The sequence below is a fragment of the Sciurus vulgaris genome (genome assembly GCF_902686455.1).
Source record: "Sciurus vulgaris genome assembly, chromosome: 11".
Taxonomy (NCBI): domain Eukaryota; kingdom Metazoa; phylum Chordata; class Mammalia; order Rodentia; family Sciuridae; genus Sciurus; species Sciurus vulgaris.
In genome coordinates, this window is record NC_136472.1 from 49,964,555 (window position 1) to 49,988,814 (window position 24,260).

Here is a 24,260-nt window from a genome sequence, read left to right on the forward strand (position 1 = left end):
GGAGCACTTATTTTGGGGGTTAGTCCCAGGGCACACAACCTCACACACACAGATATGTCTAATCAAACATTTTGGGAGACTGGAAGCAGGCATCTCACACAAATACTTTTGAGTATTCTCATCAAGTTTTACATAATGACGGAATAGTTACACTTGGAAATTATGACAAAGAAAATGAAACATTAAAAATGTGCCTAGAAAAAGAGCAAAACAGTAGTCACAGGATTCCTCATGGCATACTTCCAACCCGGCTAATGGTCCTTCTGCGAGGCCATTGCTTTATAACCTTCTTCAGTTACATATGAACCATTACTTAAAACACAGACTAGAGAGGTTCTTTCTTTCTTTCTTCTTTCTTTTCAGTACCAAAGACTGAACCAACCCAGGGACTCTTAATCACTGAGGCTTTTGTTATTTTGAAACAGGGTCTTACTAAGTTGCTTAGGGCCCAAGTTGCTGAGGCTGGCTTTGAACTTGCCATCCTCTTGCCTGTCTACAGTGCAGCTGGGATTACAGGTATGTACCACCAGGACCAGGCTGAGAGGTTCTTTCAAAACAATAGATTCCCTTTATTAATGGACAGTACAAATCCCTCACCCTCAAAAGGAGTAAGTCCACAGAAATCCATAGCTACTCATAGGAACTAACATGACTTTGGAACCAACTTTTACTTTTGATACATAATAGTTGTCTCCTTGAAATTTCTCGTTTTTCTCCTAACCCTTACGAGACAGCCTGAGAGAGAGGTGCCTCTTCCCACCCACAGTGGCTATGCATCTGCATAGCACCTCTCTCTCCCAAAGGAACACAAGCAGAATCCAAAGGAAAGAACTCTTTCTTCTTCCTCCTTTCCTCTGCTTCTTTTTCTACATCCTCTCTTTGAGAACTTGCTTAATAGTTTGGACAAAAGAAGACTATTAAAGCCCTGAGGATTCATGAGATGCAGCAAAATTAAGAGAGCATTTAATTAGGACCCTTCCTTTTAGATGGATTCATCTAAAATAAACGTTTTAAAGGATTCTGCTTCTTGTACGCAAACAAAAATTGATGAAAGCAAGAATGAGAGAGAACATTTGAAAAGTTATGTTTTTTTTTTTGTCTTCAACACTTAAACATTTTATTTCACATAAGATCCCAAATGTTCCCTGGAACATTTCTGAAAAGAAAAAAAATGAGTATCAGTTTGATTAAGGGACAAAAATAACTCCCATGCTGATAAATATGAAGTTATATTTGGTGTTCAGGTGCTCTTAATTCAGCCCTTCAATAAAAACCAGTGGATTTGGTTAAATGAAACAAATATATTTGAATACATTTGGCTTCTGATTTTGGTTAGCAAACTATCAGGAAAAGTGATACCAATAGTTCATTTTAAAATCTGTAAAACAAGAAGAAACTTCTCAGTAAATCACAAGGTGAATACAAAGCATTTATCAATATATTTTAAAAGGAAAATATCCATCAATCATAAGGATTAATTATCTTAAAACAATTTCTTCTTTTGCTGGTTTCTCCATATATACTCTTAACCCAACACTTGGGTTAGTTTGTTTTAAAGCTGTAGTGGACAGATAATTTTGTGAGTTAAATTTATCTTTATCTTACTAACTAGCTCTTCTAAATACTTTAAGCAATAAAAATCAAAGTGTATATAACTAAAATCTATGCTCTTCCTTATTTTCATCAGCACCCAGGAAGGAAGCAATGTACATTGTAATAATGTAGTTTGATTTGTCAAGGTAATAATAATATTGTGTCTGGGGCTTATTTCATGGTAACCCTGACTGATTTTCTCGAGCAAGAAATATATCTCCTCTACATATAAAATCATCTTTAAATTATGAGTGCATTTCAAATTACCCAAACATGTTCATGAAATATACCCAGTGGATGACAAATTAGTTCTCCCAATACTGGGGTAACTGTCTTATAGTTTTATAAATTCCATAATCCCCAGGTCTAAATGCTTAATATTAATCAGTAGTTAATTTTGTCCATCTGTCATATATTTAATATTGGCAATGCTATAAAATTTGTTAATATTAGATTAATAAATATTACTTTAAAAAATCTTGTGGTAAAGTTTCTTGGTGTGTGATAAACACTGTTCCTTTGGAACTGAATTATAATTTGAAACTAGAGATTCATATGGTATATAAGTGGACTGCATCTCTCTGTTTCTAGTGGTAACAAACTCACACAATATTTTGTTAAACGGAATGAGAACTAAAATTGTTTTGCACTACACAGGCCTAAATTTGAGAGGAATAATTTAAGAAATATTGTTCATTTAACTATCAAGTTCACCTCGTTCTTACTTGGTTGACTTTTCCTTGGTGTTAAACTTTTTGTTATTTCTCTACATTTGATACATTACATCATGTCAAATCAACAGCCAACAGTATGATCTCTCATGTGTCAAAGGATAGTAACAAGGCACTGAGCATTGTTTATGATGATACATCAATATGAAAAGACTGTAAACTTATTAAGAGTAAAAATTCCTTTAAGCAAATAGATTACATTTCATAAATAACTTTACCTAGCTTATATAAATAGCTTGTGCTCAAAAAGACTTCATGATGCAAAAGAGGCATTCCAGAAAAAAAGTAATTTTAAAAACTTTTAACAGTTTTCTAGACTGAAATGAATAAATCAATATGCATTGCCTTGCATTCTTTAACTGCTAAGAAAACACATGTAGTTTTCTTCAATACCTTTCATTCATTTGAAGACCTAACAACTTTGTAATGTGGTTTCCCAGATAAGATAATCTAGAAATTATAGTTACCAAAGTGTTATCATTAAGAAACTTGTTAGTCTCTTGTTGAAACATTCGGTCTTTAGAAGAAAATGAATTCTGCATTTGCCTGGAAGAACTACCTGGGAGTTTGTCGGAGTTTAATTTGTATTGGACAATTTCAGGAATAAACACCTGCTATGATATATAACCAAAATTCTTTAATATGTGAGGTTTATTATGTCATCTGATTTTGGTGTTTCATTTGCAGATTTTAAAATGGCAGGATTTATGTGACTCAGGAGGCCTCTTTGCTCCATTTCTTTTTGTAACATTTTTCTTGATGGGGAGGAGATATAAGCAACCCAAAAGAGGACCATAAAAATGTGCAGATGCACAGCAAAGAGAAGGGACAGCCCCAGTCCAGTGTTTCATTCTGAACTGCAACACTCCATGATTTCCCATAAGCTGATTCCACATGTGCTTTCAACAATCATTTATAGGATCCCAGAAAACAGTATCTGGGGAGGGCCCAGTGGATTATGTGAATAAGTGGTACTCAGCCAATAACACAAAGTTGGCTTCTATGAGAGTATATAAAAGTGAGTTAAAAAAAAAAAAAAAAAAAAAAGGAATAAAATTGACACATGGCTTTTGGCCTATGGCCCTAAACCCAGAGAAAAAAAGTGAAGTAAGACAGGCAACCAGCTGTTTTTACATTGTGCTGATTAGATTGTTGATTTAGCCAGCTGTGCTTTGCTTTCTTCCATCAAGACCTGCTTGGAAAATACTTCTGAATTAATTCCCAAGTTCTCTTTCAATTTCTTGAGCTCGAAGTCATGGAGAATCTTGACAGTCATTAACTTTTCTCGTTTGATTCTCTCCTCAACATCTTTTGGAACATCAGGGATCATCCAGGCCAACAAAAATTTAACCAAGAACACAATGTGCTAGAGGAAATATGAAGGAAACCAGAAACACTGTTAGAATTGTTAACCATTTGGCAGAAAATCCTTACAGATCATTTCACTCATTCAACCCTGTCACACTATTGTCATCCATACACTGGCATTTAACAAATATATAATTTAAATAAATAATTACAGAAATTTCAATTGAATATAATTACTGAATATACATTTTATTTCTGTCCCTTCCTGAAGACCTAGTAAAATGCTTGTGAAAGAATTAGTGACAAGAATAAAGCAAACATTTAAACCTGCAATTAGTGATATGGTGGTTGAGAGTAGAAACCAAAAAGACACAAGCAATTTTATTTTAGATCTTCAGAAAAGTTCATGAAAGAAAGTATTATATAGGTTGGACTTGAAAACAAGAGTATTAATTAACAGTGGCTCATGCCTGTAATCCCAGCAGGTCTGGAGGCTGAGGCAGAAGGATCGTCAGTTCAAAAACAGTCTCAGCAACTTATTGAGGTCCTAAATCAATTCAATGAGGACCTGTTTCTAAATAAAATATAAAAAAGGGCCGAAGATGTGGCTCATTGATGAAGCACCACTGGGTTTAATCCGTGGTACAAAAAAAAAAAAAAAAAAAAAAAAAAAATTAAGGTGCAACAGAACACTCAGGTCCTCTCTCCCTCTTCATACTCCACCCATGTACCAGGTGAAAGGTTTACTTTAACAGAAGTCAGCTATGAACTTAGAGACACAAGATATAACCAAGAATGGGGAGTGGCACATACTGAAAACAAAAGTTTATAAGAAGTAAAATTCAGCATAACATACTATGAGATCCCCAAATTCACTTGCCTTGCTCAGCTCTCAGAACACAGGCAGCCATAAAATTTTCAATGAACCAGAGGTTGGAGGACTTTTTTTTCCCTGGGTAAAATAACCCACTGATGAAAGTAGAACTACATTTACAAAATTTTGTGGTTTTCCAATGAAATTTGTGGTTTACCTCCTTGTCAGTCTACCGTGAAACCTCTCAAGTGAAATTTAACTATAGTAATATAAAGCTTAGAATCACCTTTTCATTGCCTCATTTATAAGTATGAGCAAAACTACCAACTATGAAAGAGTCTCTAATGTAAAAGAAACAGAAAAATATACAAACAGGAACTAAAAGCAAAAAAGAGGTAATGTAGGGAGCAAAAAATACTAGAATAAAAAAGAGTATCAATCTATCATATTATAGAAGAGAAAATAAATGGTTATTAGAATTTCAAAATATGAAGCATATTACCTGAACAAAAAGTTAGAAACTGAGAGGTACAACAAAGAAAAGGAAACACTGATTTAAAAAAAAAACGATACAAGTAAATGTTCTCAACTTGAGAGGTAAGTATATTTTCAGACCTAAGGGGCTCTGTGAGTATTCACAACGACTATTGTCAAATAGCAAGGAACTGTGTTGTCAAAAATCATGAAAGGGGTTATTAAGAGAATTTCTAAAGCTTATTGATCTTTAAAGGAGACCCTAAACAAAGCCCAGGAAATCAGAATGGCACTCAATTTCACAACATGGGAAGCTGAAAGAAGATGAAGAAAACTCTTAAAACATTTCAAGAATACCTAAAGGTGATGGAACAATTCTTAAGGAAATAACTTTCAATCTTGAATTCTGTAACAAGTAATAATGTGCAAACAAAAAGCCCTTCTGGAATATTCAAGATCTCAAAAATTGACCATCCAAAACTTTTCCTCAGAAAATTACTGGAAGATGTGTTTCAACATATTAAACTATCAAACAAAAAAGAATTCCAGGTACAATTTACTGGATAGAAAGGTGATCTAAGCTTCTGATAGAAAAGAGAAGTGAAAGAATGATAAATTAATGAACTAAGCTGGGAGGGAAAAAGTGTGAAAGAGGGAAAACAAAATTATAGTAAAATAAATGTATTCAGAATATAATCCAAGAAGCAGATGTGACTAATATTTATAAAGTCACAATTTATAAAACTTGCCTCTTGACACTCATTTATAATTTCTTACTCAATACTCTGATGAACAGTATTTCAGAGTTGAGAGGGATTAAATATTTAAAAATATATAATTAAGTGTGTAAGCCATTTATCACTCGGGTCTGACATGTCACTCTGTAGCAAACACATGTATATCTGTAGCAAAATAAATAGTCCCCATAAAGGAAATGAATAAAGATCAAATATAAATGCCTAGTAAGTTATCAAAATGCTGTTTTTTTGAGAATTTTGACTTCAGAATAAGAAACTATGATCCATATAAACAAAATATTATGCCATAATTATATTGAAAGGTAGGAGTAAGATGAAACTTCTTTTTCTTTTTCTTTTTTTCACAGTGCTGGGGATTAAACCCAGGACCTTGTGCTTTACAGATAAGCACTCTACAAACTGAGCTGTATCCCCAGCCCAAGGTGAAGTTGCTCTGTGTACATGCAAGTGCACCTTGTGGGTATGTGTGTGAGATCTGCCATAGTAGGAAGTCAACAATTAATATCTAAAACTAAAGCACAAAAAGTGACTGCATAGGTATGTTATTTTGCTAGAGATAAGATATCAGAAAAATGGTTTTAAAAGTTGAAATATTTTCCTTTGGCGATTAAGATGAGGATGAGGAGAAATGTGTGAGATGCTCTTTTACAGCCATGTAGAACTATTTCATTTTTTAACTTCCATGTGTAACCTTGATGAAAATAAAAACGAAATTCAAAAGAACCTGAATGAAATTGCATGTCTATGGGTTATAATTGTCAATGTTGTGGTTTTCATATAGAGTGGAAAGGTGCCATCCTTTGTTTTCTCTCTCTCAATGGTCTTCCTAAGGATTTATAGCAACCAAGTGTAGGATTTGTAACATAGTCAAATACTCCCTCTGTATTGGTTATTCTTTCATGCATGTCTTGTCTCTATAAATATGCTAGATATTCCACAAGAGGGGATTCATAATATAATGAACAGAGTGAGAGATAAGTGGCATGGAAACCTACCAATAACGTTTAGTTGATTAACCTTAAGTCAATTACCTATTTTTTGGGGGGAGCATCAATTTTTTATCAAAGGTGAAAAAGTTCAATTTACAAGACTGCTGTGACTTAAAATTGCTTCTAGCACCAGGACATAAAAGGTGTTCTATAAAATCAATGGTCACTTTCCTTTTCTCATCTCAGGGAAATACGGCAACATTTTTCATTACCTTTTCTGTCACCATGGTCTCTTTGACAAGAGTAAGTAAAGAGCAGGCAACTTCATCTGCACTGAAAACATTCCTAAACTGCCTCTTATGACAAATACTTCCTTCGCAATAACTCATTGAGAAAAAGCTAACTTCCTTTTAATTGATTCCTTTTAGTTACATGTAACATTAGAATTCATTTTGAAATATTATAAAAAAGAGATGATTCTAACTTTCTGATGAGCAAGTACCTTTAAAAATATCTACCTAAAATGAGAAGAAAGAGTAACTGGAAGGAAAGTTAAGAATAGCTTACTTCCATAACTATAATGAAGGTCATCTTAGCAGCAAGGACATGCCAGAATTGCATATTATGAAGGTATTTATGCTCATCATCTTCAGGAGGATGTCTATAATCTCTGTACCTGAAAAAGTAGAAATAAATACGAAAAATTAGCTAAAGCTTCAACTAAAAAGACTTGGCATAAGTTCTTATTATTTCTCTTAAGAGACCCTGTTCATTGACCACAAAAGTCAGGCCACAGGAAGATAAAACAAATATTCTATTTTTTGATAATACAAAACATTTTCTTATTTATTTAAAACTATGGCCATATGCTACTTATATGCATAAGTCTCTAAAGAAAACATACAATTGAAACATCACTTCTGTCCTTCAAGATAAACTTCCATTACCAAACTCTGACATTTCCATTTTTCTCTCTTCCTTTTCACCAGTACTTACTTCCATCCCTCTCTCTCTCCACCAAAACTGCTTGTATTGTCATTAAATTTAAAGAATATTTTAATCTTCATCTTATTTGACCTCTGAAGAACAGGATTTGATATTGTTGACCATTTCTGTTTTCTTGAAACTGTTTTCTCTTAATGTGTACTGACATAGCATTGATCCTTGTTTCTTATTAATTTCTAGACTTTTCTAGATGTTCAACTTTGTGAGAACTCATTCTCTTCTACAAATCACTACATACTGATGCATTTCTACTGATGGTAGAAAGTGATGAAAACAAAAATTCAGTGCCATGTTCTTAAACATTATGCTATGATTCCTTGATATCTAAATATGGAATACTATAATGTTTTGGTCTATTTGCCTTGCAACATTTTTCTCATTCTTTGTTGGAATCCCAAAAGAGGAACTGGTTTAAGGCTTAAGTTAAGGTTAAGGAATCTTGGTATATATGGGTATCTACCTACCTATATATTATCTTTAAATTCAAATAATATAAAGATCCTCATAGTACTTGATTTAATGAATGTGGAAAAAAAAGTTCACATATCCCATTTCACACTCCCCATACAGAAAATCCTTAAATGGGATGACTCTCGGTTTATTATAATATTAATTCTTTCTCATTCTACCTTTTTTCTGAATACTCATAGCTAAATTCAAGTAAGTGAAATACACATATAAATAGGATCATGCTGTGTGACAGACAGATATTACACATTGAGACCAAGGGGTATTTGTTGGTAAGCAATATTTTTGAAAAAAAATACCAATCTTTGGACTAAAACATGAAAAAGATGATAGTGGGGATTAGTATTCCAAGATTTTATAATTGTAAAGTGGCTGAGATGGGACTTGAACCTACATGCATATGTCTCCCACCAAGCATGCTCTTTCTTACTTTTCTGATTATTTCTTTTAACAGTTCTATCCTTAACCAAAATGAGAAACTATCTGATATCAACATATTTACCCATAATATATTGTTAGTTTTTGCACAGTCTACTTTTCCAAATTGGAATCATACAATGTGAAAATTCTAGAATTAACACACATTATTTATCAAGGGTTTTTGTTGACTCCAGTAAATCCTTTACATTATAAGATGAGAAGGAAAGGGATAAAGTAAGAAACACAGTTAAAGGGCAAAATTAAAATTAGACAAAAAGAAACCTGCAAGTGGTGAAGTCTCGTTTTTCTGAAGGTGCAGTGTGGTTTGGAAAATCAGCTATCAGGAATACCGACAGACTGTTATTGACATATCCTTTGAAAGGATGTGTGGTATTGGTTGAGTAGGCGTAGTAGTACACCAAACGGGGGATGATGTCTGATGTAAATGCAACAATAAAAGCCTGAACGAAAAAGCAAGAGGAAGATAGTGAGCTGTTAATCTCATTTTAAAAATGTACTATCTATATATCTCTCAGTCCCCATGAGACATATGGATGCAAAATAATTAAAACATTATTATAAATCATACTACTTATATGCTAGTCTTTGTTTTGAAACACGAAACAGCTCTTTTATAGTGAGGGATTAGTAGTCCAAGATTTTACAACTACAAAGTGGCTGAAATAGCTGGACCTAAATGTATCTGTCTCCAACCATGCCCTTCCAACCATGCCTTGCTCTTTCTCACTTTTCTGATTGCTTCCTTTCACTACTGTCTGTAATCCAAATTCTTGTGACTAGACCAACTCCGTAAACTAGGAGTGTGCACATGTGTATGATACCTGTGACAGATGAGGAGGAGATGGAAAAACAGACCATGTGCTGGTTAACCATATTTAATTAATTGCTCAGTATGATTAATCTCAGCATTCGATTTCATGTGAACGTTAGCCTTCCATTCTTTCCTAAGTGCTTGAATTACACAGACAGCATGTTTCCTTTAGAATACACGAGTCAATTTAAATTCATCTGGCTCTGCATCTTCATTATTAGCAGTAGATTTTTTTTTTTTTTAAAGCCATGGTTATTACTTTTTTGGCTACTAATCCGTTTAGGTTTTCTACCACTTATTGAATAAATTTGACATATTTTTATTTTCTAAGAAAGTCCTAGTTTCAAATAGATTTTCTTTTTTAAAATAAATGGCTACATAGCAGTCTCTTATAATTTTTTTCAGAATTTTGTGTTTTGATTTGTCATTCCAACAAAACAACTCTTGGTTTACTTAGCAATTATGTTACTTTTGTTTGTTTTCTAATTTGGTTATTTGTGATTATATTTTTATGTACTTTTTTTTACATATCTTCTACTGATTTGTTTCATAAATTAGTATCTTAAGACACATACTCAGCTCATGTTTTCCAGTTTTATTTAAAAAAAAATAAAAACATGTACAGGTATGAAAGTTTTCTCTGTGTGGTTTTAGTTCATTCCCATATGTTCTTCTATTAATTATGCTCTGTCTATAATTTCAGCTCTATTTCCTATTATACAAAGCTTACTTAGAAGTATAAATATTAAGTGGTTAGATTTTCTTCTTTGATAATGTTAGTATCACCTTCAGTTTTAAAGTATATTATGGCTAACTATGCACTGTAAAATTTGTGCTTTTGAGAATTTAGTCTTCCTATTAATTTTTCATAAATGCTCTATAACCATAAGCAAATGTGTGCTCTCCATATCATTATTTATTTTCTAAATTTGTCACATGCTATGAAACTGTATCTTGGAATGTCATGAAATTTTAATGAGGGTACAATTTTTCTTGTATTTTTAGGTGCTTGAATGACATAATTTTTTCCTTTATGGCTTAGTGCATGAAACTTTAGGATATTTTATCTTTTTGGCCTACTGCCATGATGAAATCCATGTAAATAAAGCATCATTCACATGACCCCATTCCTATAAAAACAAAATAGGATACAGTCACACCACCAAAGTAGGTCCACTTACATTAGTTGCAACAGAAACAACGGCCATCCCATAAAGAATATCTTGCCAAACACCTATGCTATGAGCTTTGGCAGCTACAGGTCTCCTATACTGAGTAGTAAGTTTCCAGGCATCCACTCGAATCTCTATGATGTTATTCAGAAGGGCAAGAAGAGGAGCCAAAGGAAAAGAAGCCACAAATAGTGTGACAAATCCAAACTGGATAACTGTAGAGATTTAAAAAAGAAAGATTAACTCATTAGAAGGAAAGAGGAACATTCTGTCAAATCCCTGCCACTTCTTTCATTTGAAGGGACATACACCAGTAAAACAATCCAGACCTCTTTCCATCTGCCCACTGCATCCTTCACATAGGAGGCAGAATGAGTTACTTCCTTCTAGAATTGGAAAGAACTCAGATGCACAGATCTTTTCTTGCTTTCTTTAGAGATCTGCTTGTCTGAAGAAAGAATCTATTCTTTGTCTTTCTTTCTTTTATTTTGGTACTAGGGATTGAACCCAGGGGTGCTTTGCCACTACATCACATCCCTAGATCTTTTAATTTACTTTTTATTAAATTTTTAATTTTGAGAAAGTGTCCCACTAAGTTACTTAGGGCCTCACTAAGTAGCTGAAGCTGGTCTCAAACTTGCAATTCTCCTACCTCAGGCTACCCAGTTGCTGAGATCATAGGCATGTGCCACCTCAACTGGCATTCTTTGTCTTTTATGTTAAGTTTAGGTTTATGCTAGTCTTCACATTTGTATTGGCATTTACATTGTGTTGGGGTAAATTGAGTTTTCTTTCTGTGTTGTTAATCCACATACATTTTGAGATCAATGACATCTGGATGCTTTTAACATACACACACATAAACATATCCCTTATATGCAGGCAAAGAAATTGCAAAATTTCTGGAATAAGGTATTTGCTAAATTCCTGATCTATGTACTACCTTAGTTATCTTTCTGAGTTTTACTCTCTCCCCTCATTAAGACTTAATGGAGGACTATATCTGTGCAAGTGGGCTTCTCTTCTCATTTTTGCTCTTTTTATTCTAACAAGGTTTGAAACCATGCAGTTGACAGACTGCGCTTTTCTTCACATGAGTGAATAAAATATAATGAGAGATAAAAAAATGACTTTCCATTAAGAAGAAAGAATCTTTCACCAATTTTCTATTTTTAAATTAACCCTGAATGTTTCTGGATGTCACCTTTTTTCATAATAACAAATCAGGCTTATTATTAAGTGGATACATACTCTCTCCTCTCCTGCTTTCTTTACTGACTTAATAGAAAATTAAGAGGAAGTATGTGGTTGAAGCAGCACAAAATTTCTAGGATCGAATCTCAGATATCTGCCTAGAATATTTGATTCAGAGAAAATTAATATTTGATTCAGAGAAAATTAATTAGCCTAATTAAGAAAGTTTCAGTATCCTCAAAAAATGTCAAATAATGACTAGTCTACATAATTTTAAGATTAGAGATAATGTATGAAAGTTTCCAGAATAAATCAATTCTCAAAGGGTCTCAATAAAGAGTATCTCATGCATTACTCCATGATTTTATGGGCCTTGGAAATAAATGAAAAAAAATGTCATTTATAATTCCACTAGAAAAGGAGATATAATCACTTGGGTGGAATACTCAAAGCAGATTATAGAACAGTCTTCAGCATTAACTTTCCTAAAATCGTCTCTCAAAGTTTCATCTCTATTCAACCCTTGAATATATTATGCATTTATTATGTTCAGCTTGTGTCTACCCTGCATCACTGCACTTAGCATTCTTCTCAGTCTGACATCAAGGATATACACACTAAATGCATGTCAAATTTTGGAAATGTTTTTCAACTTATTTTCTCTCTGAACTTATCACTGAGACAAATAAGTAAAAATAGCCATTGAAGTAATTTCAAAAAAGGTTAAAATGTGATTCTGACTTAACTAGTTTCAACAATATTAACATTCAATCAAAAGGAAAAATATTTCTAAGATTTTTGTTTTGAAACTAAACTTTAATCTGCATTCTGTTTGGTGAGAAGGAAAATGGTGGATTAACTTTTCCATCTCCATCCATTCATCTTTTCACCCTCCATCAAATTTGCACATGCAGCAAAACAGAAAGAAAAATAATAAGAGCTGAAAAACCACTCATTTTATTCAAGCCGACTCTTTCAGAATGCGGGCTAGAAATTACCTGTTTCTAAGTACTCATAGAACAACCCAAGTTGTCCAAAAGTTTCAAGATCATGATCCTGTTCCCAGCGACTGTACAATTTCTCAGAGTTGGTCCGAGCTTTCCGGCGTCTCCACCAATTAAAAACCAAGCTGTTGGAAATGACAGAAGTAAACACATGAAAGAAAGCGAAAAAGGAAGAGATCAGAGAGATAGTGTGTTTAATCTGGAAAATGGCAGAAAGGATAAATAACTTAAGGTTACAGAACAAGAAGTTTTATGACTAAATTCCAAGTCAAAATCTATTGTTCTTTTCACCACAAATGTAGAGATCAAGATTTCCTTATTAGAGTGATTAAGAAAACAAGACCATTCTGAGACTGATCATGGAAATATATTTGCTCAGATACAGGTTCACTGAAGAGTATGTGAAGAAGTAGATTACCACTAGAAAAATTTACTAAATTTTATATTATTGCAATTCTCAGAAGGACATTCAAGGAAATGAGAAATACAGAGTGTTTATGAAGGGAAATGCAAAGGCATATCTAACACATAGAAATAGATGTAATAATACTATAAACTTTAACCAAATAAATTCTGTACATTATAAAAATGTACTGTGATAAAGTTGGATGATAAAGTGAATAATAAATATTTTTCTTTTAAAGTAACATATCTATGAAATAGACCATAATGACAGACTGAAGTATAAAAATATACAATCATTTGGTACATTTCAAACAGCTTTTAAAACCTACTAAGAATGGAAGAGAAGGTATAACAAGAAATTATCTTAATCTGATCAAAAGTGTCTAACAAAAACCTCAGGCAAACTTCATTCTTAATAGTGGAAAAATGAGAACTGTTCCCTTTAGAATCAAGAACAAAGTGAGAGTGTGCATGATCATATTTAAGATTCTAGTGTAGAAGCTGAGCCAGTACAATAAGACATGCGACAAGTGAAAGAGAAAGCTGTGATTAACAATGATATGACTGTCAGCATAGAAAACCCAGATGAAGTTAGACAAAAACTATTCAAAGAGGTAATGGCATTTATCAATATGTTTCATTCCTATATACCCCCAACACAAAGGGACAATATAACTTTTAAGAAGATATCATTTACAAATAGCAACTAAAATTAAAAGTACTTAGAAATGGATTTGACAAAAGATTTATAAAACCTGTATGCACAAGGTTAAAATCTGCAGTTAAATTCATTAAAGTCCAAAACAAATCTCCATGAGCTGGCAGCAGTGGTGCATGCCTGTAATCCCCAGAGACCCAGGAGGCTGAGGCAGGAGGATCCTGAGTTCAAAGCCAGCCTTAGCAAAAGTGAGGTACTAAGCAACTCAGTGAGACTGTCTATAAATAAAATACAAAACAGGTCTGGGGATGTAGCTCAGAGGTAGAGCACCCCTGGTTCAATCTCCCAGTACTAAAATAAATAAATAAATAAATAAACGAATAAATAAATAAATAAATAAATAAATCTCTCCACAAATAGATTGGTATTGTAAAAATATCGATTATTTATATTGAAATAACTGAAATGGAATTTCAGTAAAAACCCAAAACATTTTCATGTAAAATTAACAATATATTTCTTCAAGCTTTATAGAGAAAGATAAAAGACCAAGGGATAGTCAATACAGTTCTACAGATGAAAAATTTGGTAAAATTTGCCCCTTTAGATATCAAGACCAATTATAAGCATAGGTTAATTAAAAGACTATAGTATTAGTGCAGGGATAAACAAATTCTGGAATAGAATGGTGACCTAGAAATAGTTTTGTACTTTGTATTTAAAAAAAATGGTATTGTAGATTATGGAGTAAAGGGAACAGGACTCTCAGTAAGTAGTAATATGACAATTTATATATACACATATGTAATTTATATATACTATATATATACATATACATAAAAATTGGATTTTCACCTCATATCAAAGGTAAAAACTGTTTCTACATATTAAGAACTTGACAGTAAAATATAATAATATTAAAATATATTTTAAAATTTAGAAGTAAGTATAATACAGTAGTTTTTTTAATCTTGGCATAGGGAAGAATCTTTTAAACAAGATGTTAAAAATGTTTAACCTAGAAAGGACTGATAAATTCTACTACAGCTATTGAGTATCCCTTATCTGAAAAGCGTGGGACCAGAAGTGTTTCTGGATTTTGGAATATTTATGTGTACATAGTGAGGTGTTTTGGGGATAGGATCCAAGTGAAAACATGAAATTCATGTATGTTTCAAATACACACAAAATACATAGCCCGGTGGTAATTTGATGTACTACCTTATGTGAATTTTGCATGACATAAATCAGAAGATCATAGATCAAAATATTACTACAAATATTAAAAACTTAACAAGTCTTTTCTTAAATTTCTACAAACAGATTGCTGAATATTCTTCAATTTTCAGTTCATCATGAAAGAATCTTGCTTGTTTCCTTATCAGCATGCCATGAAGGGGCCTGTTCCCTGTGATGTTGAAGGTTCCTTTCTTCCAATACACAAAACAGATTTTAAATTTTAGCTTTTTGTAGTTTTTCTTTTTTTCATTAATTCTGTAAATCCTGTTCAGCAACCTAATGAAGGTCTATCTCTCTGTTTCTCCAGGTCATATATAGTGGTCATTCCAGCCCCATACTCATCTGTAAGGATATTCTGCACTTACACAGCAGACCATTTTCTCCAACAGCTTAACTTTCTGTGCTACAGATAAATTTAAGTGCTTCCTTTTTTCTTACTATTACCCATACTAGTATCTGCAGTCTTCTGAAATTTCCAACAGTATCTTCACACCACAGGAAAAGAATAAGCAAACAATGCAGAGTGAATAATGCATATACATTTTGATCCCATGTAAAGTATCATGGAGAAACTGTTGTTGGTGCATCTGACCTGGCCTTTGATTAACATTTGTGAGTGTGTTTGTGTAGGGAAATTTGGGAATGTGTGGAAAAGATATATTGTAGCTGAAGGGGGCTGGGAGGCATTTTTTCTGGGTGACACTAAATAGACCAGGTATTAGAGACTGCATTTTGATTGAAATTGTCACAGGAAGTCAAGTGTGGAATTTTCCATTTATGGCAGGCTAATGTAGGAGTTCAAAAAGTTTCAGGGTTTGAAGCCTTTCAGATTTTGAATTTTGGATCAGGGATTGCTCAGTCTGTACTAAAATTATGTACTTTCATCTAGATAAAGCATTGACTCCCAAATGAGAGTGAATTTGCTAACAAGAGCACATTTTCACTATCTAGAGACATTTTTGTCTGTCACAACTATGGAGTAGGTGGCCTGAAGGCATCTAGGTGGTACAGACCAGGGACCTTTCTAAAACTCTGCAATGCAAGCCTGACCCAGTGCTTCAGTTCTTCAATCCCAGTTAACTCGAGGGGCTGAGGCAGGAGGACTGCAACTTTGAGGCCAGCATAAGCCACTTAGTGAGACTCTCAGTAACTTAGCAAAAACCTGCCTCAAAATAAAAAAAAAAACAAAATGGACTGATGATGTGGCTTAGTGGTAAACCAACTTGGATTCAATTCAGGAGAACAGCAATAACAACAACAAAAATCTACAATGCAAAGGCTATCCCACTAAAACGAAGGATTATCTGGCCGTAACTGAAAATAGTACTGAGACTGAAAGACTGGTACCTATGGATACTATTAAAAAATATAAAGATAAAATTTGTTAGGAGAAAATATTTTCAACATATTTAACCAAGAAAGAATAAAAGAAACAATGACCAAAAAAAATTTAAAAATTCAGAAACCAGAACTTCTGAAGTTTTCTTACAGATGTTAGGGTAAAAAAAAAAAAAAAAAAAAAAAAAAGTAGAAAAATCATTAAAAAACATAAATAAGTACTATAAGTACTTCATTATAGTAGCTCAAATCACAATAGCTAAACTATGGAACCAACCTAGATGCCCTTCAATGGATGAATGGATAAAGAAAATGTGGAATATATACACAATGGAATATTACTCAACTTTAAAAGAATGAAATTCTAGCATTTGCTGGTAAATGGACAGAGTTAGAGAATATCATGCTAAGTGAAATAAGCCAAAACCAAAGGCCAAATCCTACAACATTTCTAATAAGAAAAATGAGAGATTACACTCCATTTATGTATGATCTATCAAAATGTATGAATGCATTCTATTGTCATGTGCAACTAATTCAAACAAATTTAAAACAAGATAAGGAAGCACCCATGGCCAAGATATTTTCTTTCATGTTATTAAGTGGGGGAAAAGCAAAATAAGACCAAAATGATATCTCATTTTTACTCTCCCAGTTGACAAAAATAAATAAGACAACATTAAGTATTGCAGCAACTGTGGATTAAAAGCAACATGTGTACATTGCATACATACAAACTGAAAAACAAAGAGACAAAAGAATGATGAGAGGGAACAGCAAACTTGAGATTTTTTTGAGACAATACCAAACAGATGCACATATGTATAACTAGAGTCCCCTGAAAAGGAGACCATCAGGTTCAATAAAAAAGCTTGTGAGAAATTCCAGAAACTCTTCCCTGTGCTTCATACCACCCAAACCCCTCAATTCCCAGAGCAGCAACAATTATCTTAAATTCTGTAGTAATCACTTCCCTTGCTTTCTTATAATGTTTTATTATCTGTGATCTGTTTCACGTTGGTCTTTGAATAAAGTTAATATGGAATTTGATATTTTGCATACAGATGCCCAATTATTTCAACATTGTTGCTGAAAAACTATTTTCTTTACTCAAGTTTTTGCACATCTTCAAAAATAAAATGACCATATTTGTGTAGATCCAAAATTTCTCACTCTCTCCTATCTCTACTCTTGGGATTCCTATTCTGTTCCATTGATGTATACAATCATTCCTTCATCAATTCCACACTATTCTGATTAATAAAATGTTAAAATAATCTTTTTAAAGTGAGTAGGATAATTCCTCCAACTTGATTCTTCTATATCACATTTTTTGAGCTATGCCAATTTTCTGGTCTTCTATATAAATTTTAGAATGTGCTTGTCCATATCTACAAAACCCCTGCTGATATTTTGATTAAAACAACAAATGTATATATCAATTTGGAGAGGTACTAACATTTTTAGTATGTTAAATCTTCTAATCCATAAACAGGATATTTCTCTGCATTTACATAATTTTTCTTTCAACAGGGTTATGTATTTTTCAGCAAACAAATCTTGTATGACTTTGAGATTCAAACAACATATTAAATTTTTTGGAGAAATAAATTCTGTGGTAACCAATGTTTCTTGCATCCCAACTTTTACTGTGTTCTTTCTGTTCAAGTACATGTTTTAGTAGTTCTTTCCATGAGGTTCCATGAATACTAAGCTCTACTAGTATTTTTTTTGGATACCGAGAGGATTGACCTTAGTGACACTATGCCACTGAGCCACATACCCAGTCCTATTTTGTATTTTATTTAGAGACAGGGTCTCACTGAGTTGCTTAGCACCTCCCTTTTACTGAGGCTGGCTTTGAACTTGCCATCCTCCTGCCTCAGCCTGAATTACAGGTGTGCACCACTGTGCTCGGCTTCTAATATTTTTATATGTTTAAAAATGGTATCCTTTCACCTACACTTTAAATGATAGTAAACCTGGTTCCAGAAAACTAAAGTGAATATTATCTTTACTTGGAAACTTGAAAATATTGTCTTTTACATCAAATGCTATTGAGAAGAAATCTGTTGATAGTGCAATGACACCTCTTTAAAGTATTTTAATTTGAATAGATTTTGAGACTGTCTTTAATGTTCTATACATTCCATAATAAATCTGGGTGTGAATTTTTTTTTAATTTTTAATTTTAATTAAAAATCATAAATTTACATAGGGCAATGTTGATTGATTCATTTTGTTATTTTTTCCCTTCCCCCCTCCCCTCCCACCCCTTTTCCCTCTATACATTCCTTTCTTCCTCCATTCTTACCACCCTCCTTATCCCTAACCCTAAACATAACCCTAACCCTAACACTAACCCCTCCTACCCCCCACCCCTGTATGTCCTCATCCGCTTATCAGCGAGATCATTCGTCCTTTAGTTTTTTGAGATTGGCTTATCTCACTTAGCATGATACCCTCCAATTTCATCCATTTGCCTGCGAATGCCATAATTTTGTCATTCCTCATGGCGGAGTAATATTCCATTGTATATATATGCCACAGTTTCTTTATCCATTCATCAACTGAAGGGCATCTGGGTTGGTTCCACAATCTGGCTATAGTGAATTGAGCAGCTATGAACATTGATGTGGCTGTATCTCTGTAGTATGCTGATTTTAAGTTCTTTGGGTATAGGCCAAGGAGTGGGATAGCTGGGTCAAATGGTGGTTCCATTCCAAGCTTTCTGAGGAATCTCCATACTGCTTTCCAGAGTGGCTACACTAGTTTGCAACCCCACCAGCAATGTATGAGTGTACCTTTTTCCCCACATCCTCGCCAACACCTATTGTTGCTTATGTTCTTGATAATCGCCATTCTAATTGGGGTGAAATGAAATCTTAGGGTAGTTTTGATTTGCATTTCTCTTATTACTAGAGATGGTGAACATTTTTTCATATATCTGTTGATTGCTTGTACATCTTCTTCTGTGAAGTGTCTGTTCATTTCCTTAGCCCATTTGTTGATTGGGTTATTTGTATTCTTGGTGTAGAGTTTTTTGAGTTCTTTATAGATTCGGGATATTAGCGCTCTATCTGAAGTATGATTGGCAAAGATATTCTCCCACTCTGTAGGCTCTCTCTTCACATTACTGATTGTATCCTTTGCTGAGAGAAAGCTTTTTAGTTTGAATCTATCCCAGTTGTTGATTCTTGCTTTTATTTCTTGGGCTATGGGAGTCCTGTAAAGGAAGTCTGCTCCTAAGCCAACAAGTTGAAGGTTTGGGCCTACTTTTTCTTCTATAAGATGCAGGGTCTCTGGTCTGATTCCGAGTTCCTTGATTCATTGTGAGTTGAGTTTTGTGCAGGGTGAGAGATAAGGGTTTAATTTCATTCTGTTGCATATGGTTTTCCAGTTTTCCCAGCACCATTTGTTGTTTTTCTCCATTGCATATTTTTGGCCCCTTTGTCTAGTATGAGAAAATTGTATTTATTTGGGTTTGTGTCCGTGTCCTCTATTCTGTACCATTGATCTACCTGTCTATTTTGGTACCAATACCATGCCGTTTTTGTTACTATTGCTTTGTAATAGAGTTGAAAAACTGGTATTGCGATACCACCTGCGTCGCTCTTTATACTGAGGATTGCTTTAGCTATTCTGGGTTTCTTATTCATCCAGATGGATTTCATAATTGCTTGCTCTATTTCTGTAAGGTACATCATTGGGATTTTAATTGGAATTGCATTGAATCTATATAGCACTTTTGGTAGTATGGCCATTTTGACAATATTAATTCTTCCTATCCATGAACATGGGAGATCTTTCCATCTTCTAAGGTTTTCGTTAATTTCTTTCGTTAGTGTTCTGTAGTTCTCATTGTAGAGGTCTTTCACCTCTTTTGTGAGATCGATTCCCAAGTATTTTATTTTTTTTGATGCTACTGTGAATGAGGTAGTTTTCCTAATTTCTCTTTCTGAAGATTCATCACTTATGTATAAAAATGCATTGGATTTATGAGCATTGATCTTGTAACCTGCTACTTTACTGAATTCACTTATGAGTTCTAAGAGTTTTCTGGTGGAATTTCCAGGTTCCTCTAAATATATAATCATGTCATCAGCGAACAGGGATAGTTTGAGTTCCTCTTTTCCAATTTGTATCCCTTTAATTTCTTTGGTTTGTCTAATTGCTCTGGCTAGAGTCTCAAGAACAATGTTGAATAGAAGTAGTGAAAGAGGGCATCGCTGCCTTGTTCCAGTTTTTAGGGGGAATGCTTTCAGTTTTTCACCATTTAGAATGATATTGGCCATGGGCTTAGCATAGGTGGCCTTCACAATGTTAAGGAATGATCCCACTACCCCAATTTTTTCTAGTGTTTTGAGCACGAAGGGATGCTGTATTTTATCAAATACTTTTTCTGCATCTATTGAAATAATCATGTGATTCTTAACTTTTAGTCTGTTGATATGGTGAATGACATTTATTGATTTCCCCATGTTGAACCAACCTTGCATCCCTGGGATAAAACCCACTTGATCGTGATGCACTATCTTTTTAATATATTTGTGTATGTGATTTGCTTAAATTTTATTGAGAATTTTTGCGTCGATGTTCATTAAGGATATTGGTCTGAAATTTTCTTTCGTCGATGTGTCTCTGTCTGGTTTAGGTATCAGGGTGATATTGGCTTCATAGAATGAGTTTGGAAAGGTTCCCTCCTCTTCTATTTCATGGAATACTTTGAGGAGTATTGGAATGAGCTCTTCTTTAAAGGTTTCGTAGAACTTGGCTGAGAACCCATCTGGTCCCGGACTTTTCTTTGTTGGTAGGCTTTTGATGACCTCTTCTATTTCATTGCTTGAAATTGATTTATTTAAGTTGTGTATGTCCTCCTCGTTCAGTTTACGTAATTCATATGTCTCTAGAAACTTGTTGATGTCTTCGAGGTTTTCTGTTTCGTTGGAGTATAGATTTTCAAAATAGCTTCTAATTATGTTTTGTATTTCACTCGTGTCTGTTGTGCTATTTCCTTGTTCATTCCGATTTTTAGTAATTTGAGTTTTCTCCCTTTTTCTCTTTGTTAGCGTGGCTAAGGGTTTATCAATTTTGTTTATTTTTTCAAAGAACCAACTATTTATTTTGTTAATTTTTCCGATTGTTTCTTTTGTTTCAATTTCGTTGATTTCAGCTCTGATTTTAACTATTTCCTGTCTTCTACTACTTTTGGTGTTCGTCTGCTCTTCTTTTTCTAGGACTTTGAGCTGTAGTGTTAAGTCATTTATTTGTTGATTTCTACTTCTTTTGTTGAATGCGCCCCATGAAATAAATCTTCCTCTCAGTACTGTTTTCATAGTGTCCCAGAGATTTTGATATGATGTGTCTTTGTTCTCATTTACTTCTAAGAATTTTTTAATTTCCCTCCTGATGTCTTCTGTTATCCATTCATCGTATAATAGTGTATTAGTTAATCTCCAAGTATTGGAGAAGTTTCTGGTTTTTATTCTGTCATTTATTTCTAATTTCAGTCCATTTTGATCTGATAGAGTACAAGGTAGTATCTCTATCTTCTTGTATTTGCTAACAGTAGCTTTGTGGCATAAAACATGGTCTATTTTAGAGAAGGATCTATGTGCTGCTGAGAAGAAAGTGTATTCGTTCTTTGTTGGATGGTATATTCTATATAAGTCGGTTAAGTCTAAATTGTTGATTGTGTTATTGAGATCTATGGTTTCTTTATTCAATTTTTGTTTGGACGATCTATCCAGCGGTGAGAGAGGTGTGTTAAAATCGCCTAGTATTATTGTGTTGTGGTCTATTTGATTTCCAGAATTGAGAAGGATTTGTTTGACGTACATGGATGAGCCAATGTTCGGGGCATAGATATTTATGATTGTTATGTCTTGCTGATTTATGCTTCCCTTAAGCAGTATGTAATGTCCTTCTTTATCCCTTCTGACTAGTTTTGGCTTAAAGTCCACATTATCTGAAATGAGGATGGATACTCCAGCTTTTTTGCTGTGTCCGTGTGCATGGTATGTTTTTTCCCATCCTTTCACCTTCAGTCTATGGGTATCTCTTTCTATGAGATGGGTCTCTTGCAGGCAGCATATTGTTGGATTTTTCTTTTTAATCCAATCTGCCAGTCTATGTCTTTTGATTGATGAGTTCAGGCCATTAACATTCACAGTTATTACTGTGATATGATTTGCATTCCTAGTCATTGGACTAATTTTTGTTTTTTGACATGATTTGGTTTCTCCTTTATTTGGCTATTCCTTTAGGCTACTTCCTCCCGTTGCTGATTTACATTGTTGTTTTTCATCTCTTCCTCATGGAATATTTTGCTGAGAATGTTCTGTAATGCCGGCTTTCTTTTAGTAAATTCCTTTAGCTTTTGTTTATCGTGGAAGGATTTTATCTCATCGTCAAATCTGAAAGTAAGTTTTGCTGGGAATAAAATTCGTGGTTGGCATCCAATTTCTTTCAGGGCTTGGTAAATGTTGTTCCAGGCCCTTCTAGCGTTTAGGGTCTGGACTAAAAAATCTGCTGATATTCTTATTGGTTTCCCCCTGAATGTAATCTGATTCTTTTCTCTCGCGGCCTTTAAAATTCTTTCTTTATTTTGAATGTTAGGTATTTTCATAATAATGTGCCTTGGTGTAGGTCTGTTGTAATTTTGCATATTTGGAGTCCTATAAGCCTCTTGTACTTGGTTTTCCATTTCATTCTTCAGATTTGGGAAATTTTCTCATATTATTTCATTGAATAGATTGTTCATTCCTTTGGTTTGTTTCTCTAAGCCTTCCTCAATCCCAATTATTCTTAAATTTGGCCTCTTCATGATATCCCATAATTCTTGTAGATTCTATTCATGATTTCTTACCATCTTCTCTGTTTGGTCAACCTTGTTTTCAAGATTAAATATTTTGTCTTCAATATCTGAGGTTCTGTCTTCCAGGTGATCTATCCTATTGTTTATGCTTTCTATGGCGTTTTTAACTTGGTTTATTGTTTCCTTCATTTCAAGGATTTCCATTTTTTTTTTTTTTCAGTATCTCTCTCTTTACTGAAATGGTCTTTTGCTTCCGTTATTTGCTCTTTCAACTCTTGATTAGTGCATTCATTTAATGCCTGCATTTGTTCTTTCATCTCCTCGTTTGCTTCCCTTATTGTTTTAATTATGTACATTCTGAACTCCCTTTCGGACATTTCTTCTGCTGTGCTGTCATTGGGTTTTATTGATATAGTATCTAGGTTTGTTTGGGACATTTTCTTCCCTTGTTTTCTCATATTGGTCAGATGTCTGTGGGACTCTGTGATATTGTAGATTTCCTCTATTGGCTTATAGTGACCCTGTAGATTTCCAGTGTATCACCTACCAGCCTTCAGTAGCCAGAAGTCTTGGATTAATTTGATAATGCAGTGCTTCCGAAGAACGCTGCCCCTAGCCCGCTACCGGTTCCAGGGAGAGAGACCTGGAGAGGTCTCTTGTTGCACAGCCCTGGTTCCAGAGGCTGGTTGTAGGTTGGAGGTCTCCACTGGCTTGGGGACTTGTGGCTGGCTCTGTGTAGACAGGCTCTCACTGGGTGATTTGCCCCGAGAAGCTAGCCTAGAGAGGCGCTTCCCGCTGGAGTGGGGCTGGGCTGCTTGGGGAAGTCCCTGGCGCCCTGTGCTGGTCACTGAAGCAACCTGCGGGTGGGCTGGAGGTGGCAGTGGGGCGGGCTGGAGCTGGCTGGGGCGGGCCAGAGCTGGCCGCACTTCTTCTGTGCAGAAGGGCTCTCACTGGGGGGCCTGTTCCGAGAGGCTGGAGGATCTGTCCCTGTAGGCGGAGCCCACCGCCAGACTGCACCGAGCTGCCTGGGGGAGACGCTATCTGCCCTGTCCCACTCTAATAAGCCACTCGAATCCGGGCCTGCCGCCCAGCTGAGCTTCG

The 24,260-nt window shown here is 34.4% G+C and overlaps 1 protein-coding gene across 6 annotated transcripts in view; it reads right to left on the minus strand.

Annotated features, from left to right (window-relative positions):
- Nucleotides 1–1,086: 1,086 nt before the first annotated feature.
- Nucleotides 1,087–24,260, minus strand: part of ANO5 (anoctamin 5) — an 89,090-nt gene continuing 65,916 nt past the window's right edge. For all 6 annotated transcript variants that reach the window (XM_079101825.1, XM_079101824.1, XM_079101823.1 and 3 more), the window contains 5 exons: nt 12,697–12,827; nt 10,514–10,719; nt 8,783–8,961; nt 7,175–7,283; nt 1,087–3,690 (listed from right to left, as the gene is read on the minus strand). In XM_079101825.1, coding sequence (XP_078957951.1) covers nt 3,469–3,690; nt 7,175–7,283; nt 8,783–8,961; nt 10,514–10,719; nt 12,697–12,827 — 847 coding nt within the window. In that variant the 3' untranslated portion in view covers nt 1,087–3,468. The remainder of the gene's footprint in view (nt 3,691–7,174; nt 7,284–8,782; nt 8,962–10,513; nt 10,720–12,696; nt 12,828–24,260) is intronic.